The sequence below is a fragment of the Gobio gobio genome (assembly GCF_949357685.1).
Source record: "Gobio gobio genome assembly, chromosome: 20".
Lineage (NCBI taxonomy): Eukaryota > Metazoa > Chordata > Actinopteri > Cypriniformes > Gobionidae > Gobio > Gobio gobio.
The window spans coordinates 2,089,596-2,112,095 of NC_137113.1; the positions used below are offsets into that span (position 1 = coordinate 2,089,596).

Here is a 22,500-nt window from a genome sequence, read left to right on the forward strand (position 1 = left end):
ATGTATCAATATGTATAGGTCATAATAATAATAATAATTATTATTATTATTAAATAAAATAATAAAATTACTAAATTAAAACAAAGAAATATTACAATTGTAATTAAGTATTTAAGAAAAATTATATAATAATTTTATATATATAATTACATTTAATTTATTATTTTTATTATTAAATTATATAATAAATAATTTATCTGTGTATGAAATAATTTTCTTAAATACTATTATTATATCGATCTGTGAAAGTAAATAATAATACATTTTATATATATATATATATATATATATATTAGGGCTGGGCAAATTAACGCGGGCGATTAATTTTTTCAGCTTAACGCATTAAAAATATTTAACGCAAATAACGCAGCGTCCGTTTTTATATCCATTTTTGCTTAGCGTTACATGATCATCACGCTCTTATACATGTAAATGCGTGACAAGACACAAGCGAACGCGCTGTATGCCAATGTCCTGTGTGTGTGTGTGTGTGTCAGTGTCCTGTCTGTGTGGATGCGTCTCATGTCAGCTAATCAAGGGACACACACACACACACACACACACACACACACTCGACGCACAGACAGACTCGCGTCAGTTTCCTGCTCACATCGAGTTCTCTTTTGCTCTTGAACAAACAATAACACAGAGGATTTTGAGTATTCTCATATTAGGATCTTAAATTAGTTAAATAACGTCTTAAATGTACTTAAAGAGTTGTGAGGAAATGAGATGCGCGGGACAGCGCGTGAGATCCGCGGCTGTTCTTAAAGTGACAGTAGCACTGATGATGATGTCATTAATGTTCATCAAAGAACGGCGGGAACAGAGAAAATTTTAGCTTTAATGATGATTCATCTATATTTAATTTATTGTTTATGCAGTTAAGAAAGATAACTATTACATTTCTGTATATGTCTAACAGGGAAGGCCATGGGTAAATATAACATTTATTATTTTGGGTTTATGTAAAGATTGTTTTAAGTTCACTTAAATTAAAAGTTGTTGTTTTTTAAAGCCTAATAAATGTTGAAATTGGCATCTTTCAGTTATACTGTAATGTAGCGTCATTAATGTTTCATAGAGACATCAGTGATACTGGCCTTCATTCATAAAAACATGACAATACAACACATTTAAAATATGCTGTCTTTAAATTGTTTCTACATTAATTTGGAGAGTAACTGAAATTATTACAATATCAAAATATTAAAAACGTAAAATATTAAAAACTTGCGATTAATCGCGATTAATTACAGAAAAAAAGTGCGATTAATTAGTGATTTTTTTTTAAATCGATGCCCAGCACTTAATAATAATATATATATATATATATATATATATATATATATATATATATATATATATATATATATATATATATATATATAAATATTATTTTTATTGTTATTATTAAATTATATAATAAATAATTTATCTGTCTATGAAATAATGATAATAATTATTATTATTATTAAATAAAATATTAAAATGTCTAAATATAAACAAAGTAAATTGCAATATTTTAAAATTATTTAAGGAAAATATAATAATAACAATAATAATAATGATAATTATATTACAAAATTAAATAGATCTGTGAAATTATATTATAAATAATATATGTGTGTATAATTACATATACATTTTGTTATTATTATTATTATTATTAAATTATATAATAAATAATTTGTCTGTCTATGAAATAATGATAATAATAATTATTATTATAAATTAAAATATTAAAATGTCTAAATATAAACACAGTAAATTGGAATATTTTAAAATTATTTAAGGAAATATAATAATAATGATAATTATATTACAAAATTAAATAGATCTGTGAAATTATATTATAAATAATATATATGTGTGTATAATTATACAATTATACATATACAGTTTGTTATTATTATTAAATTATATAATAAATAATATATCTGTGTATGAAATTATAATAATAATAGTATTTAAGAAAAATAATATAATAATATTAATTATATTACAAAATTAAATAGATCTGTGAAATATTATAAATAATAATACATTTTTATTATACATATATATATATATATATATTATATTTATTTATTTTAAATTTTTTTGTTATAAGTTATATAATAAATAATGTATCTGTCTATGAAATAATGATAATAATTATTATTATTATTATTATTATTTAATAAAATATTAAAATATCTAAATAAGTAAATTGTAATATTTTAAAAAGTATTTAAGAAAAATATAATAATAATGATGATAATATTTTACACTACAACTGTAAAATATAATACTAATATTTATGGTCTTAATTCTTTATTTTCAAATGTTAAGCCATTGAATATTTATCTTTTGTTTATTTAGTTTATCAGTATAAATGATGAATAAAATCACAGAAATCCATAGGTGTGGATCTCTGGATGACTTCCCACATGTGTTGACCATCATGCCTTGCCTCTGGTGTTTCAGGTGATTTACGAGCTGCCAACAGCCAATCAGTGGTGCTTCGATGTGCAGTGGTGTCCTCGTAACCCCGCCCTCCTGTCGGCCGCATCATTTGACGGGCGGATCAGTGTGTACTCCGTCATGGGTGGGCGTCTCCAGCAGCATCAGCACAGCACGGTGGACCAGGTGCGGTTATGCAGATGTTTTAGGTGCTCTTTCAGAGGAGCGGCCATCTGATCTTCAGTCTCTCTGTTCTCAGATCTCGGCTTCCTTTGACACCAATGACCCGTTTGGGACCGGGCAGGCTCTTCCGCCTCTGCAGGTGCCTCAGCCCACAGTGGAGACCACCATCATTCCTCCACTAACTAAGCCGCCCAAGTGGGTGCGAAGGCCTGTTGGCGCCTCCTTCGCTGTGAGTTATTCCTCCATCTCTTCAGCTCATGAAGCGTCTTCACACCTGCCTTGTTTGGTCCGGATTTTCTGACTTTTCAGTTTGGTCCGAATCAAAATTACAGGTGTGAAATAGAGTGCGGATCGAACCGCATTTTCCGCGTCCGACAGAGTAGTAACCGAACCTGACCCGAGCCCGACAGGCATTAAGATATTTATGTCCGAGCCTGAATGTAGCGCACAGACTCTTCATAGTTGTGAACTGTTTTGTTTTGCACCGGCAGTGATCGGGTTAACAAAGGGAGTTCAGAGGGGCGGAAACAAATCCTGAAGACGTGTGCGCTTGAGTGAGAGTGTGTTCATCTTCATTCTGATTAAAAGTTCGGAAACCAAATCAAATAGCCAATTGTGAAACCAAAATTAAATGAACAAAGGTCTCCCAAAATGGCCCAGCTAACAGAACAAAACATCAACGTAACACAAATGCAGCTCATTGAAGTGAAAATCACTCTTACCATTTTTCTCGAAAACTGTATGCTACTAAACTGCAACATGGGATTTATTTACATAATCCATCCATCAAAGTTTTGGCTAATCCAAGTTATTATGCAGAAAAAGGATTGCATCAACTGTGGATGGCTAAGGCTGTGCTCTGCTCGATGGTCCTGCCAGAGGCACTGAAGTTTCGCTGCCAGCCACATGTATATGCACACGCGTGTTGCGCGTTGTCACAGCTACATAAACACATTTCCGCGCACAGGAAGACGAATGTTAAAGGTCCCCTTCTTCGCGATTCCATTGTTCAAACTTTAGTTAGTGTGTAATGTTGCTGTTAGAGCATAAATAATACCTGTAAAATTATAAAGCTCAAAGTTCAATGCCAAGCGAGATATTTTATTTAACAGAAGTTCCCTTTCAAAGCCTACAGCGAACGGCCGGTTTGTTCTACATCCTGGTACTTCCTGCTTTAATTACGTCAGTAGAGCAGTATGTCGACTAACCTCCGCCCACAAAGAAACGCAAAAAAGGGGGCGCGGTCTTGTTGCTCCCGCGTGGAGAAGCGGACGGTCGCGTGGAGAAAAGGAACTGTTGCGTTGAGTGTGTTTATCGCCATGTCATCGAGACGCTGTTATTTTCATCCAGGAGTCAAATCACCTTTGTTTGGCTTTCCCAGGGACGCTGTAGAGATTATTGAACGCATACATCTCTCCGTTAAGAGGCGTGACCTTTCCAACGTGCGCTAAGCTGCTGTCCAATCACAGCACAGGAACCGCTTGCACAATCAGAACTCGTTACGTGTTTCTGAAGGAGGGACTTTATAGAACAAGGAAATCACCAGCTGTTTTTAGGACAGTGAAAACAGCGGTACACAGATAAGTAAATAGTGTGAAAAATACTGTGTTTTTTTACACGCGAAACATGAACACATGTTATATTGCACACTGTAAACACAATCAAAGCTTCAAAAAAACACGAAGAACGGGACCTTTAAGGTAATATTTTTTATTTATTTTAAACACAAAAACATCAAGTTAAAAAGGCCCATTGGCTATCTACATAATCTGTTTTAAATTTCAGATGTTCAATGCCTTATTGCGCTGACGTGACCGAGCCCGACCCGAACCCGAACATTATTTATAAATATCTGTCCGAACCCGTCCCGTCGGGTATCCATCCTCTAGTGTGAAACCTCCCCCTGACCACAGTCACAGACGAAATTTGGTCCGACGAAAAGAGGTCGTCAAACTGAACAAAGATTCGGTTCGTTTCTAGTGTGAAAGCATTTTCTGTATGGTTCGTACTTTCAGAGCATTTACAGGAAGTTCATGTTTATGTTTAAAGGTCCCGTTTTTCGTGTTTTTTTGAAGCTTTGATTGTGTTTACAGTGTGCAATATAACGTGTTCATGTTTCGCGTGTAAAAAAACACAGTATTTTTCACACAATTTACTGATCTGTATTCCGCTGTTTTCACTGTCTTAAAAACGGCTTGAAAGATTTCGCTGTTCTATGAAGTCCCTCCTTAGTGTTGGGTCCGAGTCCACCTTTGTCGAGTTCGAGTCAAGTCCAAGTCTTAAACAATCAAGTCCGAGTCCAAGTCCGAGTCCAAAAGGGGCCGAGTTGGACTCAAGTCCGAGTTCTTATCGACCAAGTCCGAGTCGAGTCCGTCCGAGTCCAGAGTGTAATTAAATTGAAAAAAGATTAGAAATTGCTATTGTAAATTTGTATCTTCTATTAATATTTTAACCTTTCAACCCATTAAACCAATGGCAATATAAAATTTAACAAAAAATACCACTATTACATCTAGCCATTGCCATTTAACATTTTTATTTTGTCAACAGATCAACTAGTTTCCAATCAAAAATGGTCTCAAACCATTAGAATGGACATAGATATACTGAATGCAGAACTTTTATAATTACAAGTGCAAGAAAAACACAAATTAACCTGTTTTATTGTATTTAAATTGTTTAATGCCTCTGGTATCTCAAAATTCTTATGTTTAGGGGTGGGCGATATTAAAATCTTATTTCACGATAATGATATATTTTCTCAAGTAGGATTATTCAAGTAAGAATAAATACTATAGAAATTGAATAAAACAATTACATGTAAAATAAAACAAACTTCACTGTATTACATGTACAGTGATTCTTATTAAATGTACTAAAGTTAGTCAGGAGTGAGTGAGTGAGTGAGTGAGTGAGTGATTTTCTCTTTGTCTTTTGTTGTTTTATTAACATTAAAGGGATAGTTCACTCAAAAATTAAAATTCTGTCATCGATTACTTGCGCTCAAGTTGTTTTACACCTGAATAAAGTTCTTTCTTCAGTTGGACATAAAATATATTTTGGAGAATGTCGGAAACCAAACAGTTGGTCCCATTGTATAGGAAATAATAATATGGATGTCAATGGCTACCATTCAACTGTTTGTGTTCAACAGAAGAAATGAATACAGGTTTGGAACAAAATTAGAGTGAGTAAATAATGACATAATTTTAGAGGTGAACTGTCCCTTTAAGGACAAAGCGACAGCGTGTTCACTATAGGCTGCGCTGCTGTCAATTTAAGACCTCTACACATCTAATATACAGAGACGCCGATTTTACTTTCACTTTAGACATAACTGACTGTGTTTATGTTAACCTTGTGTGTATTTGACAGTATTAGTGCAGTAAGACTACTTAGTCCAGTAATCACGTGTGTTTGACAGGCTTTTAGTGCGCGCGCTCAGCACATGTTAACACAGTGCACAAGCACGCGAATGAAACGTTTAACCAGCAAGGCTCATATCAGCGCGTAGACTCACAGGCACACTCAAACAGAGCCAAAATAAACTGAGAGAAATATTTCAAACGGAAAAAATTTAAAAAAATAATTAATTAAATGCAAAAACGAAAAGAAAAAAAACGCAATTCCCAAGCGTGTATTCAAGATATTCAACCGTGCCGAACGGTTCAATATTATATTAAGAATTGTGACGTCCATAGTATGCACACAAAAATCCGATATATATCGTCATATCACCCAGCCCTAAGTTATTTGGATTTAAGTTGGTATTAAAAGTTATAATAAGCAACTTACATTTCTCTAGGTTTTCTTTGAACATGTCGGTAGAAAGTCGTGCCAGACACATCAGTTGATTTGCAATCCGCAGAGTGCTTCTTTTTACTGGATTTCTTGCAAAAAAATTCTTTATGATTTTCAAAAGCAAAACAAATTATTGCTGACTCTGAAGACATTGTCCTAGCCACGCATTGCATCCGTGTGATGTGTGTATTGTCTGCAAGCATAAGATGATGCTACTGCTGCCTGCCGGTGTGGTGCAGTAAAATCACAAGCGGGGAGACGTTCATTAATTTCTTATCTTAGTTTTATGGCGGTTTTGTTGTTACACATGACTCGGACTCGACTGCACTCGGGATATTTTCCGAGTCCAAAATGTCCAAGTCCATGTCAAGTCCGAGTCCGAGTACCCCAACTCTATCCCTCCTTCAGAAACACGTAACGAGTTCTGATTGGGCCAGCGGTTCCCGTGTTGTGATTGGACAGCAGCTTAGCGCGCGCAGAGCGCACGTTACCGGAAAGGTCGCGCCTCTCACCATAACGGGGATGCATGCGCTCAATGATCTCTAAGTACAGCGGCCCTGGGAAAGCCAAACAAAGGTGACTTGACTCCGGGATGAAAATAACAGCGTCTCGACGACATGGCGACAAACAAACTATACGAACGCAACCGAACGCAACACTTCCTCTTCTCCACGCGGGAGCAACAAGACCACGCCCCCTTTTTCGCGCGTTCTTGTGGGCGGAGGTTAGTCGACAAACTGCTCTACTGACGTAATTAAAGCAGGAAATACCAGGATGTAGAACAAACCGGCCGTTCGCTGTAGGCTTTGAAAGGGAACTTCTGTCAAATAAAATATCTCGCTTGGCATTGAACTTTGAGCTTTATAATTTTACAGGTATTATAAATGCTCTAACAGCAACATTACACACTAACTAAAGTTTGAAAAATGGGATCACGAAGAACAGGACCTTTAAATATTTTAATGTTATTTTTAAATTCAATCTCGGCTACATTGATTATGAAAAGTGAAAAGATGTGCAGAAGGTCAGAAATGATTTTGATTTTTCTTTAATGTGAATTTCGTTTCGTATAAATTGTATCTTAATTTTAATCAACGTTTAATCAGATAGTTGCCTGGATTTAATAAATAAGAAGCTAATAGTCTATAGCAGACAATAATCGCGGTAGCGATCACATGCTTTACATGAACTGGAGCGAAACTCAGCAGATACTCGTCTCACAAACATGAGAAATATGTGAATATAAAGCTTGAAATGTCCACTTTTAAACGTGATGAAAAGAAAATAGTCCAGCAATGCGACTGTTCACTAGTGGCGGCGATATGAGTCCGTTCATTCACTCATGTCAACGTCCGTTTACAAACCAATCAGAGTCCAGATGCCGCCCACATGATGATGACGAGTGGACTCAAGTGTGTCATGTTCAGTTCTTTAGTGCGCTCGCATGATGGCAATGTGAAACCAAACCAAAACTAACCCAATGTATAAAATGTATCAAAACATGAACTTCGGTTCGGACCTTGGTGTCGACTTACAGTGTGGAAACGCCCTTAGAAACATGAGGGTGGGCTCGTTTGACTCAGGGCAGCAATCAGCCAGTCACGACTCACTGTCAGCACTTCCTAGCCCTAGCAACCACCCAGAACACCCTAGCAACCGCCTAGGATTAACCGAGTGCTAGGCCTGTTGCGATAGTCAATAAATCAATTAATCGCACAATAAAAAAAATGAGCTCAATAATTTTGTCCGTTTTTATATCCATTTTTGCCGAGCGTTACATTATATGATCACGCTCTTATACATGTAAATGCTTCTGAGCGCGACAAGACACAAGAGAACGCGCTGTATGTCAATGTCTGTGTGTGTGTGTGTGTGTGTGACTCGAGACTCGCATCAGTCTCCTGCTCACATCGAGTTCTCTTTTGCTCGTGAACAAACATTAACAACAACACAGAGAATTTTGAGTATTCTCATATTAGGATCTTAAATGAGTTAAATAACGTCTTAAATGAACTTAAAGAGTTCTTAAAGTGACAGCAGCACTGATGATGATGTCATTAATGTTCATCACAGAACAACGGGAACAGAGAAAATTGTAGCTTTAATGATGATTCATCTATATTTAATTTATTATTTATGCAGTTAGGAAAGGTGTTTGATAACTATGACATTTCTGTATATGTCTAACAGGGAAGGCACAGGTAAAATAACATTTATTATAATGGGGTTATGTAATGATTGTTTTAAGTTCACTTTAATTAAAAGTTGTTGTTTTTTAAAGCCTAATAAATGTTGAAATTGGCATCTTTCAGTTATACTGTAATGTAGCGTCATTAATGTTTCATAGAGACATCAGTGATACTGGCCTTCATTCATAAAAACATGACAATACAACACATATTTAAAATATGCCGTCAATAAATTGTTTCCACATTAATTTGGAGAGTAACTGAAAGTATTACAATAGCAAAATATTAAAAACGTATTTAATCGTGATTTAATTACAGAAAAAAAATGTGATTAATGCGTTAATTTTTTTAATGGATTCCCAGCACTACCTAAAACACAATCATCTGCTGCAGTTTATTCAAGTGAAGTTGTTTGTTAACAGACAGAGTCCATTGCTTTTTAGTTTTGTTCATTTTATTGTGGATATTTAAAATGCTTTCCGTTTTCGGTGTTAAATAGTCTTTAGAAATAAAAGTTTATTGATCTTTGAAAAGGTGTACCTGCATTATTATGCCATTATCATTATTTTAGATGAAAATGTTCTCAGAACGACAATTTTAGCGTATAACGCAATAATTTCTTGGCTAATTTATCGTCCAGCAAAATGTGTTATCGTGACAGGGCTACATCTCGCAATAAGGCATTGAACATTTTAAAATTTAAAACAGCTTATTATGTAGGTTGCCAATGTGCCTGATGCTTTCACTTGATGCAAACGTTTGTCTTTGTGATTAGAATACATAAAATATTACCATAACATCTGTCTTCCTGTGTGCGGAAATTTTTCAAAGTTTTGAGGCACCGCCACCTTGTGATCAAAAGTTATAACAATTTCCAAAAATGCTAATAACTTTTGACTAAGTTAGCCTATTGCAACTCCTTGGGTCATGCCGAGAACATGGATACCAAGTTTGCCATATTTGGCCGAACTTCTTTGTTATCGTGACAGGTCTACCGAGTCCACTCACATTTCATCTTCTGCTCCTCCAGTTCGGTGGGAAGCTGGTGACGTTCGAGAACCCTAAAGCGCCGGCGCAGCCGCTCCCTCGACAGGTGCAGGTGAGTCAGGTGACCACAGAGACGGAGTTCCTCCAGCGCTCCACTGAGCTACAGGCCACTCTGCAGTCCGGCTCCTTCACCAACTACTGCCACAGTAAGATCATGAGCGCCCCCTCTGACTCGGAGCAGGACATATGGAGGTTCCTGATGGTAAACAGAACAATCTCAATCCTGACATCATTACAAATGTGTTTTATTTGCACACAAAGAGAGATGCAGTAAAACTGGGTTGGGTATCGTTTGCATTAACAATGCTTATCAATTCCTGGTTTAGATTCTAATTGCGATAAAAGACCCTTAGATATCACTCACATTTATACTAAGTCTTATTGCAAAACATTTCATTGTATCTCCATTAGGGATGGCTCGATACCACAATTTTGTCTTCGGTACGGTACCACAATCTAATACCGAAGTACCGATATTAAATCGATACCATATAGGGTCTGAATTTTGATGCGGGTATTGCGCATAATTTTACTCACTCTGGCAAGTTTTGGGTTTATGAAGCGGGAAATTACCGCAAATGTTTATTATTAAATTAATCAACAAAGATTATCACATCGTTTGGAAACTTTCTTGTAAGTAATTTCAGCATTACTGCGCGTCTCTATTCACTCAAAATGAGTAAATTGCTTCTGGCTTCAAAAGACATCGCACATGCACTATAAAAGCATCTGCGCGCTCAGATTCAACACTTTCGCTTCTGTTGCGGGACAGCTGACGGAAATCACGGCCCACGTCTTTTTAAACCTCGCCAATTTGGACATGCGAGCGATTTTATAGCATTTCGTAATACATATGGGATGAGAGCTCTTTAAGAGAGAGTTTTCTTTGCGCTCATACCAACAACAAACACACAAGCCTAAAGAGCTCGCGCATTCCAAATTAAGTTGTTTTTCCTTAGTCAAATACACACAAAATGATGTCAAAAATGTCTTTCGCGGATGTAAATAGTGCAATAGTATGCGTGCAAATATTATGAGGTCTAAACGTCACTGGTTGAAACGAACGCTGGAGATTTCTTTATATTTAAACGATACGATCTTATGTATGTGCGTTGATCAGTGTTGAAAGAAAATAAATGTCTAAATTAGATCGTTAGAATTATGCTGTATCATCTCTTAATGTCTTGCTTGGCAAGGTTTGATGGTTCTTCAGCAGTTTTCTAAGCAAAGTCATTCCAAATTTCACGTCTACTCCTGTCTTTATTAATGAGTTTTGTGCGTGTTGAGTGAGATTCAACTGCTGTATTCATTTTGCGCTGTTGCCACGTTTGCTGGTTTCACGCCAGTTTGGGTAGCGCTGCCACCTAGCGGTGAACTTCAGAACAGCAGCATATACCGAAATGAGCAAAATCATATCGTACCGTTTGAAATAAAATATATACCGGTATTTTCCCAGTACCGGTTTACCGCGCATCCCTAATCTCCATGAGCAAAAATCAACAGGTTATGGTTTAAAAATACCATAGCAAAAACAACTAGCCTAACTAATATACATTACAAGCACCATTAAAGACAAAAGTCAAAACTAACAACAAATAGACATGAGCAACTGCACAAATGAATACAACTGAACAAAGATATGATTGAAAGAAATCATATTTAAATAAATCATACAAGTGCGTGCGTGCGTGCGTGCGTGCGTGCGTGCGTGCGTGCGTGCGTGCGCGCACACACACACACACACACACACGTCTCAATCCGCGTCTGGAGGTCCTGCGGCGCGATTCCGCCTCATTCACGCGTCCAGTTCACGTGAATTTCACGCGAATTGAGCGTCTTACATACATTGGTATACACGTTTCGAACTTCAATACCATTTGAAGAGAATAACTTGGTCATCAAACTGACTGTAGAGTGTTCATCTAGGTGTCAGGTATGATGCACACCTTTTGGATTTTTGATATTTAATAAAACAAACTGTCAAATCATTTGAAAATATGGATATGCATTACTTTACTAGGATACTGTTTGGGCTCTTACAGAAAATATGCTGGATTTAAATAGAACACTGATGAGAATATTGCTTGATAATATATTTACAGAGACAATATTAGAGATTATATTTACACCAAATTATTATTATTTATTAGGGCTGTCAAAAGATTAATCGCGATTAATCGCATCCAAAATAAAAGCTTGTGTTTACATAATATATGTGTGTGTGCTCTGTTAATTATTATGTATATATAAATACACACACATTCATGTATATATTTAAGAAATATTTGCATGTATATACATTTATATAATCTATAATATATATACATGTTTTATATATAAAAATATTTTTTTCTTAAATATATACATGCTTGTGTGTGTATTTATATATACATAATAATTAACAGAGTACACACACATATATTATGTAAACACAAACTTTTATTTTGGATGCGATTTAATCTTTTGACAGCCCTATTATTTATGCATTGCTTTTGTCGACGGCCATTATAATGAAGGAAATCCCACAGAATAGAATCTATCTTAAAAAAGTGCACAGAGCTGCTTGATTTATTTGTTGTTTGTTGATATTCAAATATAAAACTTGTTGAAATGTTTTCAGTGTGTGCATCTGTTCTTTTTGAACCGTGATAATATTGATAACCGTGATAATTAGGGTCACTATAATCGTTATGTGAAATTTCCAAACCGTTTCATCCCTAAAATCACATGAACCGAAATGTGTGTTTCTTATCAAATCACCGGTTCTGGGAAATTTGCAACCGGTTCTGAAATATAACCGGCTCTCGATACCCATCCCTATTGAACACTGGCTTTAAATATCTTCAGATTCCCTATATAGTGTGTGAAATAATTGATCTGTCGTGTCTGCAACAGGTGAATTTTGAAGATGAAGCGCGTGTGAAGTTCCTGCGGCTGCTGGGCTTCAGCAAAGACGAGCTGCAGAGGAAGGTATCGCATCCAGAGATGTATAAAGTACTAGAGACACAGACTTGAGTAAAAGTACAAGTTCCTTATCAAAAAAGTGACTTGAGTAGAAGTTGAAGTGCTCTTTAAGCACCACACTTAAGTAGAAGTACTAAAGTATTCAACATTTTTTGTACTTAAGTATTGCAAGTAGTTTATTTTTAAATGTACTACTCAAGTACTGAAAGTAAAAGTACAAGTATTGTGTTATGTAGTTATTAAAGAAAGTAGTCAAAAGTTTGAACATCATATTGTTTTTATTATTTCAAATGATTAAGCTAAAGGACAATCATAATGTTGGTAGGTAATTTTTCTACATATTGTCATATAAATAACCTGAAAATACTGTAGTTCATTAAGATTAAATCTTATAACCACTCTTACTAAAAAAAAATGGGGTAAGCACACTTATATTCTCATCTCAAGAGGTGTTCTGAGTAAATGATTTGTTTGTAACACTTTACAATATGGGTTGATTTGTTAACATTACATTCGTTAATGTATTAGACTAATAACTAACATGAACCTTGATCAATACATTTGTTACTGTATTTATTAATCTTTGTTAATCTTAGTTAATAAAAATACAGCTGTTCATTGTTTGTATGTTACTTCACAGTGCACATTAAGTATGTAAACAAATAGAGAACAATTTGAGCGCAAGACGCTCGTGTTGTTTTAAAGACAGTGAATGCGCGCTCGCGGGGCTCTCTCGCTCTCTCTCTCTCTCTCGCGCGCTCTCTCTCGCTCTCTCTCTCTCTCTCTCTCTCGCGCGCTCTCTCTCTCTCTCTCTCGCTCTCTCGCGCTCTGTCTCTCTCTCGCACTCTCGCGCGCGCTCTCTCTCTCTCATGCGCGGTAATGTGGGTTTGGAATGGAATGATTCGTAACATTTTTATAATTGTAACGAGTAACGATGCAGCACATAAAAAAATATCGGAGTAAAAGTATTAAACTCATCGAAAATATGTACTGAAGTAAAAGTGGAAGTAGGAGAAAAAAAGAATACTCTAGTAAAGTACAGATACTGCCTTTTAGTACTTAAGTACAGTAGTGAAGTAGTTCTACTTCGTTACTATACATCTCTGATCGCATCAAACTACATCCTGAATCCTTCAAGAGTCATCTAAACACAGGACTAGGGCGTGACACATCTTACCCCACCTCATGTTTTTCATTTCCGCAGATCTCGGCGTGTTTGGCGCGGAAGCTTCAGCCCAACGGTTTGGACGTGAATGATCTGGCTGAGAAGATGCAGACTCTTTCGGATCAGGTCAGATTCGGCCGCGCTCTTAACACATTGCCATCAACATCATCTTTTTTTGTACTATTGTAGTTTCTCGTCCAATCAGAGAGCAGATGAGTCTGCAGATGGTTCATCCGGCCGTGAGTCTCCTGCTGATTTCTTTCATCAACTGCCAAAGAGAGAGCAAGACAAAGAGCCCTTCCAGATCCCTGTGTCCTCCGGTGAGCGTCTTCACATCACATGCACAGAATTAACCAATACAGACAGAGCGACACGCGTCATCAGGGGCGCATCTACCCAGTGCCAGAGGGGCATTTAGTTTTTTTAACAAAAGTTTAATATACGCAAGTTTTTTTATTGTACTATTTTATTGTTGTTGTATTTTCATTAAAAATAGGCCAATAACGAACAAAAAAATAAACATTCCTTTGAAAGTTATTAAAGAGGAAATTATGAGTTAAGCAATATCAAACGAGCAAGAGTGCTATTTTCCAGAGCCTATATCAGCACGATTGCAAAATGCAATATTAATTTTATACAACAGTTCAATAAACAACAAGTGGTCATTTTTTACAGTTTTGCTCTATTTTCCCAACAAAAATAGATTCAAACAAAGTATAGGTTTCGTTCTCGAATAATTCACCGTTTTTGAACAGTCGGTTAGAACGAATTAGTTGAATGATTCTAGAATCCATTACGCCGCCAACTATACCGGCAGCTTTATAGTTTCATAGGCCTGGAATAATTACAATTTTCCCAACATTTCATATTTCTATAATTAAAATATTATATTTAGAACATAAATCTAAAAATCTCATGACATTATTTAGGCAATTGTAATTACAGTGTAAGTGGATTTTGTTGATATTGATTTCATTTAATTCTTATAACAGCCATAGTGTATCATGGTAAATAGTGTAATTACTTAAAAAGATGGTCAACAATGTAACTTTACTTTATAAGAGGTGTGCCCTAAAAAGTGAGCATGCAATTTTAAGAACACCAAGGAAAGGGCATGTTCTTTTCATCTGTTTGGATACTTCAAACACAAGTTTGCATTGCCTGTTTGGTTTACCTGTTTAGCCTACACGTTAGTAACATGTGTTTTGTCCCACTCATAGCGCGCGTCCTCTACGCGTGATTTACCATATAAGCGTGTTCTTAACGTCGGAAACGCGCGTTTTCCTTGACCCCAAAGCGCACATTAAGAAAGCGCGTTTTTGTGGTAAACCACGCGTCAAGGACGCGCGTTTTGCTGTCAAATCGCCGGCACCCCCGCCAGGCGCGTCCACTCGCGATATTCCATTATTATCCAAAATTCTATTATGGAATCTTATGAGGGCGCCTACTCTAGCATGTTAGTCCTCTAAAATGTTATATAATATTGAGGAAATACAGAAATGATTTACAAACGCACAACAGCAGCTACATATAGAAAATACGAAAATAAATATTTTTTTATACCATCGCTTTGGAGCCCCCAAGGTGCTGCGCCGCATATAGCGCATACCCACTTTTTGCGCCACTGCGGATCATAATCTGAAGGCCACGCCCACCGGGGGGGGAAGCAATCAAACCGTCTCCATTGACTTTGCATTGCGTGAAGCGGCCTTTTTGTCATTTCGGACTTATAACAAAAAACTGAACAATGTATAAAAGCTGATATGTGACAAGGTGTACAGCCAACAAGCTAAACAAAACCCAGAAGCAAAAACACAGACGTTTTTATAAGCTGTTGACCCAAGAAACGAGCTTTTAAGGACAAAAAAGTGGATTCAGGCCATTGAGACAGAGCGCAACATGTTATATTACACAGAGAACTACGACGACTAGAGGGGAACGTAATCAGCGACTGTAAATATAATATATAAAACGGACATTTGGATATTTGACTTAACAGTGACAAAATGTTTACTGCACACATAGACATATTGAGACACACTTACCCCTTTTCCACCAAAGCAGAGCTAGAGCTAGATCGGAGCCAGAGCCTAGTTTCAAATCGGTTCTTTGTGTTTCCACACCCAAAGCCCCAGCTCCGAGCCAGGAGAAGTGGTTCTTAAGTAGCACCAAAACATTGCTGGGCTAGAACAGGGCTAGAAGTAAGAACCGATTACGTCAGGTGCTGGGGGCGGAGTCAACAAGACCAACACAAACTGGAGATCCGCCATTGTTGAAATAGCAGCTAATGGAGCTAACAGCTGCTGCTCGTTTGTAATCTCCGTCTATACAAATGACGGCGAACTGCATGAATGCGTTGGATTCGCTGTGTTTTCGTTGTGTTTTGATGCCGATGTAGGATCGTAAAGCCATGTGAATCAATAGTAACGCAACGTTTGCATTGTTGATGGAAGGCTTGTTCGCAGCGGTGCAGAGACCGATCGCCGTATGATAACGAGTCTAGCGAGAGCAAATGACTCCTTATGCTTTTGATTCACTCATGCGTTTATATATATATATATTAGGGCTGAAACGATTCATCGAGTCACTCGATTACAAAAATTCCTCGAGGCAAAAATTCTGCCTCGAAGCCTCGTTAAATTCCTATGACGCGCACTATAAGCGCAGGATCTGATTCACACAGACCGCTGTTCAGTGTTCAGGAAGCACACCATAGCGCGTGATACATTTTGAATTTAGTTTAGATTCTAGATGCCCAGAATCACTATAGTAACTGCATGTTTTACACAGTTTATGTAAGTTGATTACGTTCTTATAGCTGCCACACACACACACACACACACAGCGCGCACAAGCCCCGAAGCCAGATCGCTTTCACTTTCGTCCTCATAAAGTTTGTCAAGTAAATGCTTTTAAAGCCTTGCCAGTTTGAACATTGAAGCGATTGTGCACTATTCAAAAACAACAATACGGAAAACTTCTCCATTCAGTGCTCAGCTTTTTCTGTGACACGGAGAGTTGAGCCGTGTCGCGTCTTTGACAACGAGCGCGCGCCCTGAAGCCAGATCTCTTTTCACGTGAAGATCGCGCGCGGAGAGCAGCGCAGAACTGATAGTGGAAAATCAGTAACACACACACACACACACACTCCTCTCTCTCTCTCTCTCTCTCGCGCCAGTCAGACCAATCGTGGCAATGCATCACATATGCTCAAACTTTTATGTAGCCACGCAACAATAATTTCAGCGTTCACTGTATACACCGGAACGCGATGTTATGACGCGATTTTTCGAACGGATGCTTCACCTTAAATGCACCGCAATGCAAGTGATGCAAGCCAACTGCAGCGCTCTCTTGAAAATGAATGTATGTATTTCTGCTGTACCAAACTGAAATGAAGCCTCACACACACACACACACACACACACACACACAGGTTGCTAGGTTACCATAGCAAATAAGCTCACCACATATGATATATTATTTGTTAGTAGCCTAATGGTAAATGCTGCAGGTGTAGAAATCTACATAAAAGATATTTACTTTGATGTCAGGGCTAGATTACAGCATGAAACCTGTTGTGCATATTAATAAATTAAATTGCTTTTCCTCTTCATTTTCGTTATGCATTATTTGTTTTGGTTGTTTAAAAACACGGGGGGGGGATTATCCGATTAATCGATCGATTAAGTGCTAGATTAATCGATTACAAAAAGAATCAATAGCTGCAGCCCTAATATATATATATATATATATATATATATCATACGTGGATCGGTCTGCGCAGCGCCGATGCATCTCGAACAAGCCTGGTGTGTGTGTGTGTGTTTCCCGCTGCCCAGGGTTGCCAGGTTTTCACAACAAAACCCGCCCAATTGCTACTTAAAACAAGCCCAATCGCGTTTCAGTGGGGCTTCCCCGGTAAAAATCACATTTGGGGGTAAAATATGTGTTTTTTTGGCATGGTAGCCTACTAAAATTTGCATTCCCGGGGCTAAATATCACATAATCGGGGTCTCTTTAACCCGCGGACATGAAAAACAGCCCGCGGCAAAACCACGGACTTAGCAACATTGCCGCTGCCTCGCTAGCGTTGCTGAGAAAGATGAGACGTATACAGTGACGTAAGACATGGCTCTGTTGTGGCTCTCAGCCCGTGGAAAAGCAAACGGTTCTTAGAAGCTCCTCAGTCGAAACAACTATGAACTGGGACTAGCTCTGGCTCTGAATTAGCTCTAGCACTGCCTTGGTGGAAAAGGGGTATGAGTGTCAGGATCCCGAAATTGACCCATTCTTCAGCTGAAGCTTCACTTCATATTGCCTGAATCCACTTTTATCTTCTTAAACGCTCGTTTTTTTGGGGGTCGACAGCTTATAAAAACTTATTTCTGTGTTTTTTAGCTTGTTTGCTGTACACTTTGTCACATATCAGCTTTCAGACATTGTTCTGTTTTTTGTTATAAGTCCGAAATGACAATGAGGCAGCCTCACGCAATGCAAAGTCAATGGAGAGCGTTGGATTGTTTCCCCCCCGGTGTGGGCGTGGCCTAAATACGCTCTGTCTCTATGGGGCGGGTCACATGACGGGCTCTGTCCTGTGCTGAGCAGAACCGGATGGGTTGATCAGTCAGGCTCTGCTAGTGGGGAACTTCGAGGGCGCGGTGGATCTGTGCTTGAACGACGGCCGCTTCGCAGAGGCCATCCTCCTGTCAATCAGCGGAGGGGAGGAGCTACTGAAGAAGACCCAGCAACGCTACCTCAGCCAACAGACCAACAGCGTCTCCATGGTAACTGATGTCATTTTAGTCTCGCATTCATTCATTTATTTATTGCATTATTATTGTAATTATTTTTATTATTAATCGTTTGTCATTATTTTTATTGTTTTAACTTATTTTGAGTATTATAATGACTTTAATAATAAGACAATAATATTTTATTATTATTATTACTACCGTTGTTGTTATTATTAGTCATCTTGTTCATATTATGGATATTTTAATAAATATTATAATTTGTATTAATTTAAGCAGTGCTATTACTTCTATTAGTATTACTAGTAGTAGTAATAATAAGATAACAAAAATATAATTGTTGTTAGTTGGTGTCGTCTTATTATTATTATTATTATTATTATTAAATTATTGTTATTAGTAATCTTGTTCATATTATTTAGTAATTGTTATTACTAATTATTACAACTATTGTTGTTATTTTAATTATCATTATCAATATTTTAGTAATTATTATTGTTGCTTTTAGTTTTATTATTTTTATTATTATTACTGTTATTTTAATTGTCTTTTTTTTAAGTATCACTACTTTTATTAGCAATAGTAGTAATAATAATAATTATAATGATGATAATAATTGTTGATTTTATTATTGTTATTATTAGTCATCTTGTTGATATGATTAATATTGTAGTAATTTTTGTTGTTATTATTGTTTTAATTGTTGTTATTGTTATTATTATTGCCATTATCATTATCTTGTTGTTATTCTTTTTCTTATTATTTTAATTATTATTACTGTTGTTGTTGTTATTTTAATGGTCATTTTTATTTTTGTTATTTTAAGTATTACTACTACTTTTATTAGTAGTAATAATAATAATAATAATTTGATGATGATGATAACAATAATAATTGTTGATTTTATTGTTGTTATTATTAGTCATCTTGTTGTTGTTATTATTATTATTGCCATTATCGTTTTTATTGTTGTTGTTGTTGTTGTTATTAGCCGTTGTAGTCTTATCATCATCATTATTATTAATAATACAAATATTTTAATGGTAAAGATGATGATGATAATTCTTCTAAGAAATGAATGTCTGTATTTATCAGTGATTGTTCCGTCCTCAGCTGATCTCGTCAGTGGTGACGCAGAACTGGTGTCATATCGTCCAGAGCTGTGAGCTGGACAACTGGAAGGAGGCGCTAGCGGCCCTGCTAACCTATGCTAACCCGGAGGAGTTCGCTCCTTTTTGCGGTAAGATGCCTCACAAATGACCAGACATTACCAGCACTCTTTAATGAATCTGCCACTGATTACAAGCAAGCTGTCGAGTGATTGACCGCTGTGTGTGTGTGTGTGTGTGTGTGTGTGTGTGTGTGTGTGTGTGTGTGTGTGTGTGTGTGTGTGTGTGTGTGTGTGTGTGTGTGTTCAGATGCTCTGGGCGCTCGTCTGGAGGCTGAAGGCTCGGAGAAGCGCCGTCTGCAGGCCTGTCTGTGCTTCATCTGCTCCGGGAACCTCGAGCGTCTGGTGGAGTGCTGGACGTCACACAGAGACTGCTCATCTCCGCTCGCGCTCGAGGTCACATCACCTACACACACACACACTTATACACTATATCGCCAAAAGTGTTGTGCCGCCTGCCTTCACACACACATGAGCTTTAATGCCATCCCATTCTTAATCCGTAGGGTTTAATATGGAGTTGAAGCTCTAACTGAAATTGTCCAAAATGTCTTGGTGAAGCATTAAGAGTTCATTTCACTGGAACTAACCCCTGAAAAACACCCCCCACCCCATAATCCCCCCTCCACCAAACTTTACACTTGACACAATGCAGTCAGGCAAGTCCCGTTTGCAACCGCCAAACCCAGACTCGTCCATGGGATTGTCAGACAGAGAAGCATGATTGGTCACTCAGAGAACACGTCTCCACTGCTCTAGAGTCCAGTGGTGGCGCACTTTACCCCACTGCATCCCACGCTTTGCATTGCACTTGGTGCTGTAAGGCTTGGATGAGCTGCTCGACCATGGAAACCCATTCCATGAAGCTCTACACACTGTTCTTGAGCTCATCTGAAGGACACAGGAGTTTGGAGGTCTGGAGCTCTTGACTCTGTGACCCTCAGCATGCGCTGACCCCGCTCTGTGACCCTCAGCATGCGCTGACCCCGCTCTGTGACCCTCAGCATGTGCTGACCCCGCTCTGTGATTTCAGTTCCCAATGGCTTCCACTTTGTTATAATCCCACTAGCAGTTGAGTGTGGAATATTTAGTATAATATTTGGACTTATTGCACAGGTGTCCACCGATCACGGCCCACGCTTGAGTTCTCTGAGCTCCTGAGAGCGGCCCATTCTCTCTCTGATGTGTGTAGAAGCGAACACACACACACACACACTCCTGAGAGCGGCCCATTCTCTCTCTGATGTGTGTAGAAGCGAACACACACACACACACACACACGCGCTTCTGAGAGCGGCCCATTCTCTCACTAATGTGTGTAGAAGCGAACACACACACACACACACACACACACACACACACACACGCGCTTCTGAGAGCGGCCCATTCTCTCACTAATGTGTGTAGAAGCGAACACACACACACACACACACACACACACACACACACACGCTCCTGAGAGCGGCCCATTCTCTCACTAATGTGTGTAGAAGCGAACACACACACACACACACACACACACACACACACGCTCCTGAGAGCAGCCCATTCTCTCACTAATGTGTGTAGAAGCGAACACACACACACACACACGCTCCTGAGAGCGGCCCATTCTCTCACTAATGTGTGTAGAAGCGAACACACACACACACACGCTCCTGAGAGCGGCCCATTCTCTCACTAATGTGTGTAGAAGCGAACACACACACACACACACACACACACACACTCCTGAGAGCGGCCCATTCTCTCACTAATATGTGTAGAAGCGAACACACACACACACACACACACACACACACGCGCTCCTGAGAGCGGCCCATTCTCTCACTGATGTGTGTAGAAGCGAACACACAAACACACACACACACACACACACTCCTGAGAGCGGCCCATTCTCTCACTAATGTGTGTAGAAGCGAACACACACACACACACACACACACACACACACGCTCCTGAGAGGGGTTGAACACCTGAACTCAGGGATGTGGAGGAGCGGCTCAACACTACTGGTGATATAGTGTATATGCGTCAGGAGCGCGTGTCTCTGTCTCTGTGTGATTGCATCCTGATGTGTGTGTTCTCGTGCATCTTTAGGACCTGGTGGAGAAGGTGATGATCCTGCGGAAGTCGATCGAGCGTCTGCGTAACAGCGAGGTGTGTGTGCGGAGCTCAGCGCTGACGGAGAAGCTCATCCAGTACTCCAGCATTCTGGCATCACAGGGCAGCTTGAGTGCCGCACTCATCTACCTGCCCAACGACTCCAGCCAGGTACACAACAATACAGACGCTTCACCGCAAACAACATAAACAAACATTACTGCGCATTAACAACAACACAGAGAATTTTGAGTATTCTCATATTAGGGTCTTAAATGAGTTAAATAACGTCTTAAATGAACTTAAAGAGTTCTTAAAGTGACAGCAGTAGTGATGATGATGTCATTAATGTTCATCACAGAACAACGGGAACAGGAAACTGTAGCTTTAATGATGATTCATCTATATTTCATTTATTATTTATGCAGTTAAGAAAGGTGTTTGATAACTATTAGATTTCTTTTCACAGGTAAAAATAACATTTTATTATAATGGGGTTATGTAAAGATTGTTTTAAGTTCACTTTAATTAAAAGTTGTTGTTTTTTTAAGCCTAATAAATGTTGAAATTGGCATCTTTCAGTGATACTGTAATGTAGCGTCATTAATGTTTCATAGAGACATCAGTGATACTGGCCTTCATTCATAAAAACATGACAATACAACACATATTTAAAATATG

The 22,500-nt window shown here is 38.0% G+C and overlaps 1 protein-coding gene across 3 annotated transcripts in view; it reads left to right on the forward strand.

The window, feature by feature from the left end:
- The window catches only part of sec31b (SEC31 homolog B, COPII coat complex component), a 71,909-nt gene that overhangs the window by 21,316 nt on the left and 28,093 nt on the right, over positions 1-22,500 (forward strand). For all 3 annotated transcript variants that reach the window (XR_013815329.1, XM_079801122.1, XM_079801123.1), the window contains exons 9-18: positions 2,470-2,631; positions 2,705-2,857; positions 9,649-9,867; positions 12,561-12,635; positions 13,834-13,920; positions 14,000-14,114; positions 18,403-18,581; positions 19,662-19,788; positions 19,967-20,112; positions 21,817-21,990. Coding sequence is in view for 2 of the 3 variants with exons in the window: in XM_079801122.1 (XP_079657248.1) it covers positions 2,470-2,631; positions 2,705-2,857; positions 9,649-9,867; positions 12,561-12,635; positions 13,834-13,920; positions 14,000-14,114; positions 18,403-18,581; positions 19,662-19,788; positions 19,967-20,112; positions 21,817-21,990 (1,437 nt within the window). In the remaining variant the exon portion in view is untranslated. The remainder of the gene's footprint in view (positions 1-2,469; positions 2,632-2,704; positions 2,858-9,648; positions 9,868-12,560; positions 12,636-13,833; positions 13,921-13,999; positions 14,115-18,402; positions 18,582-19,661; positions 19,789-19,966; positions 20,113-21,816; positions 21,991-22,500) is intronic.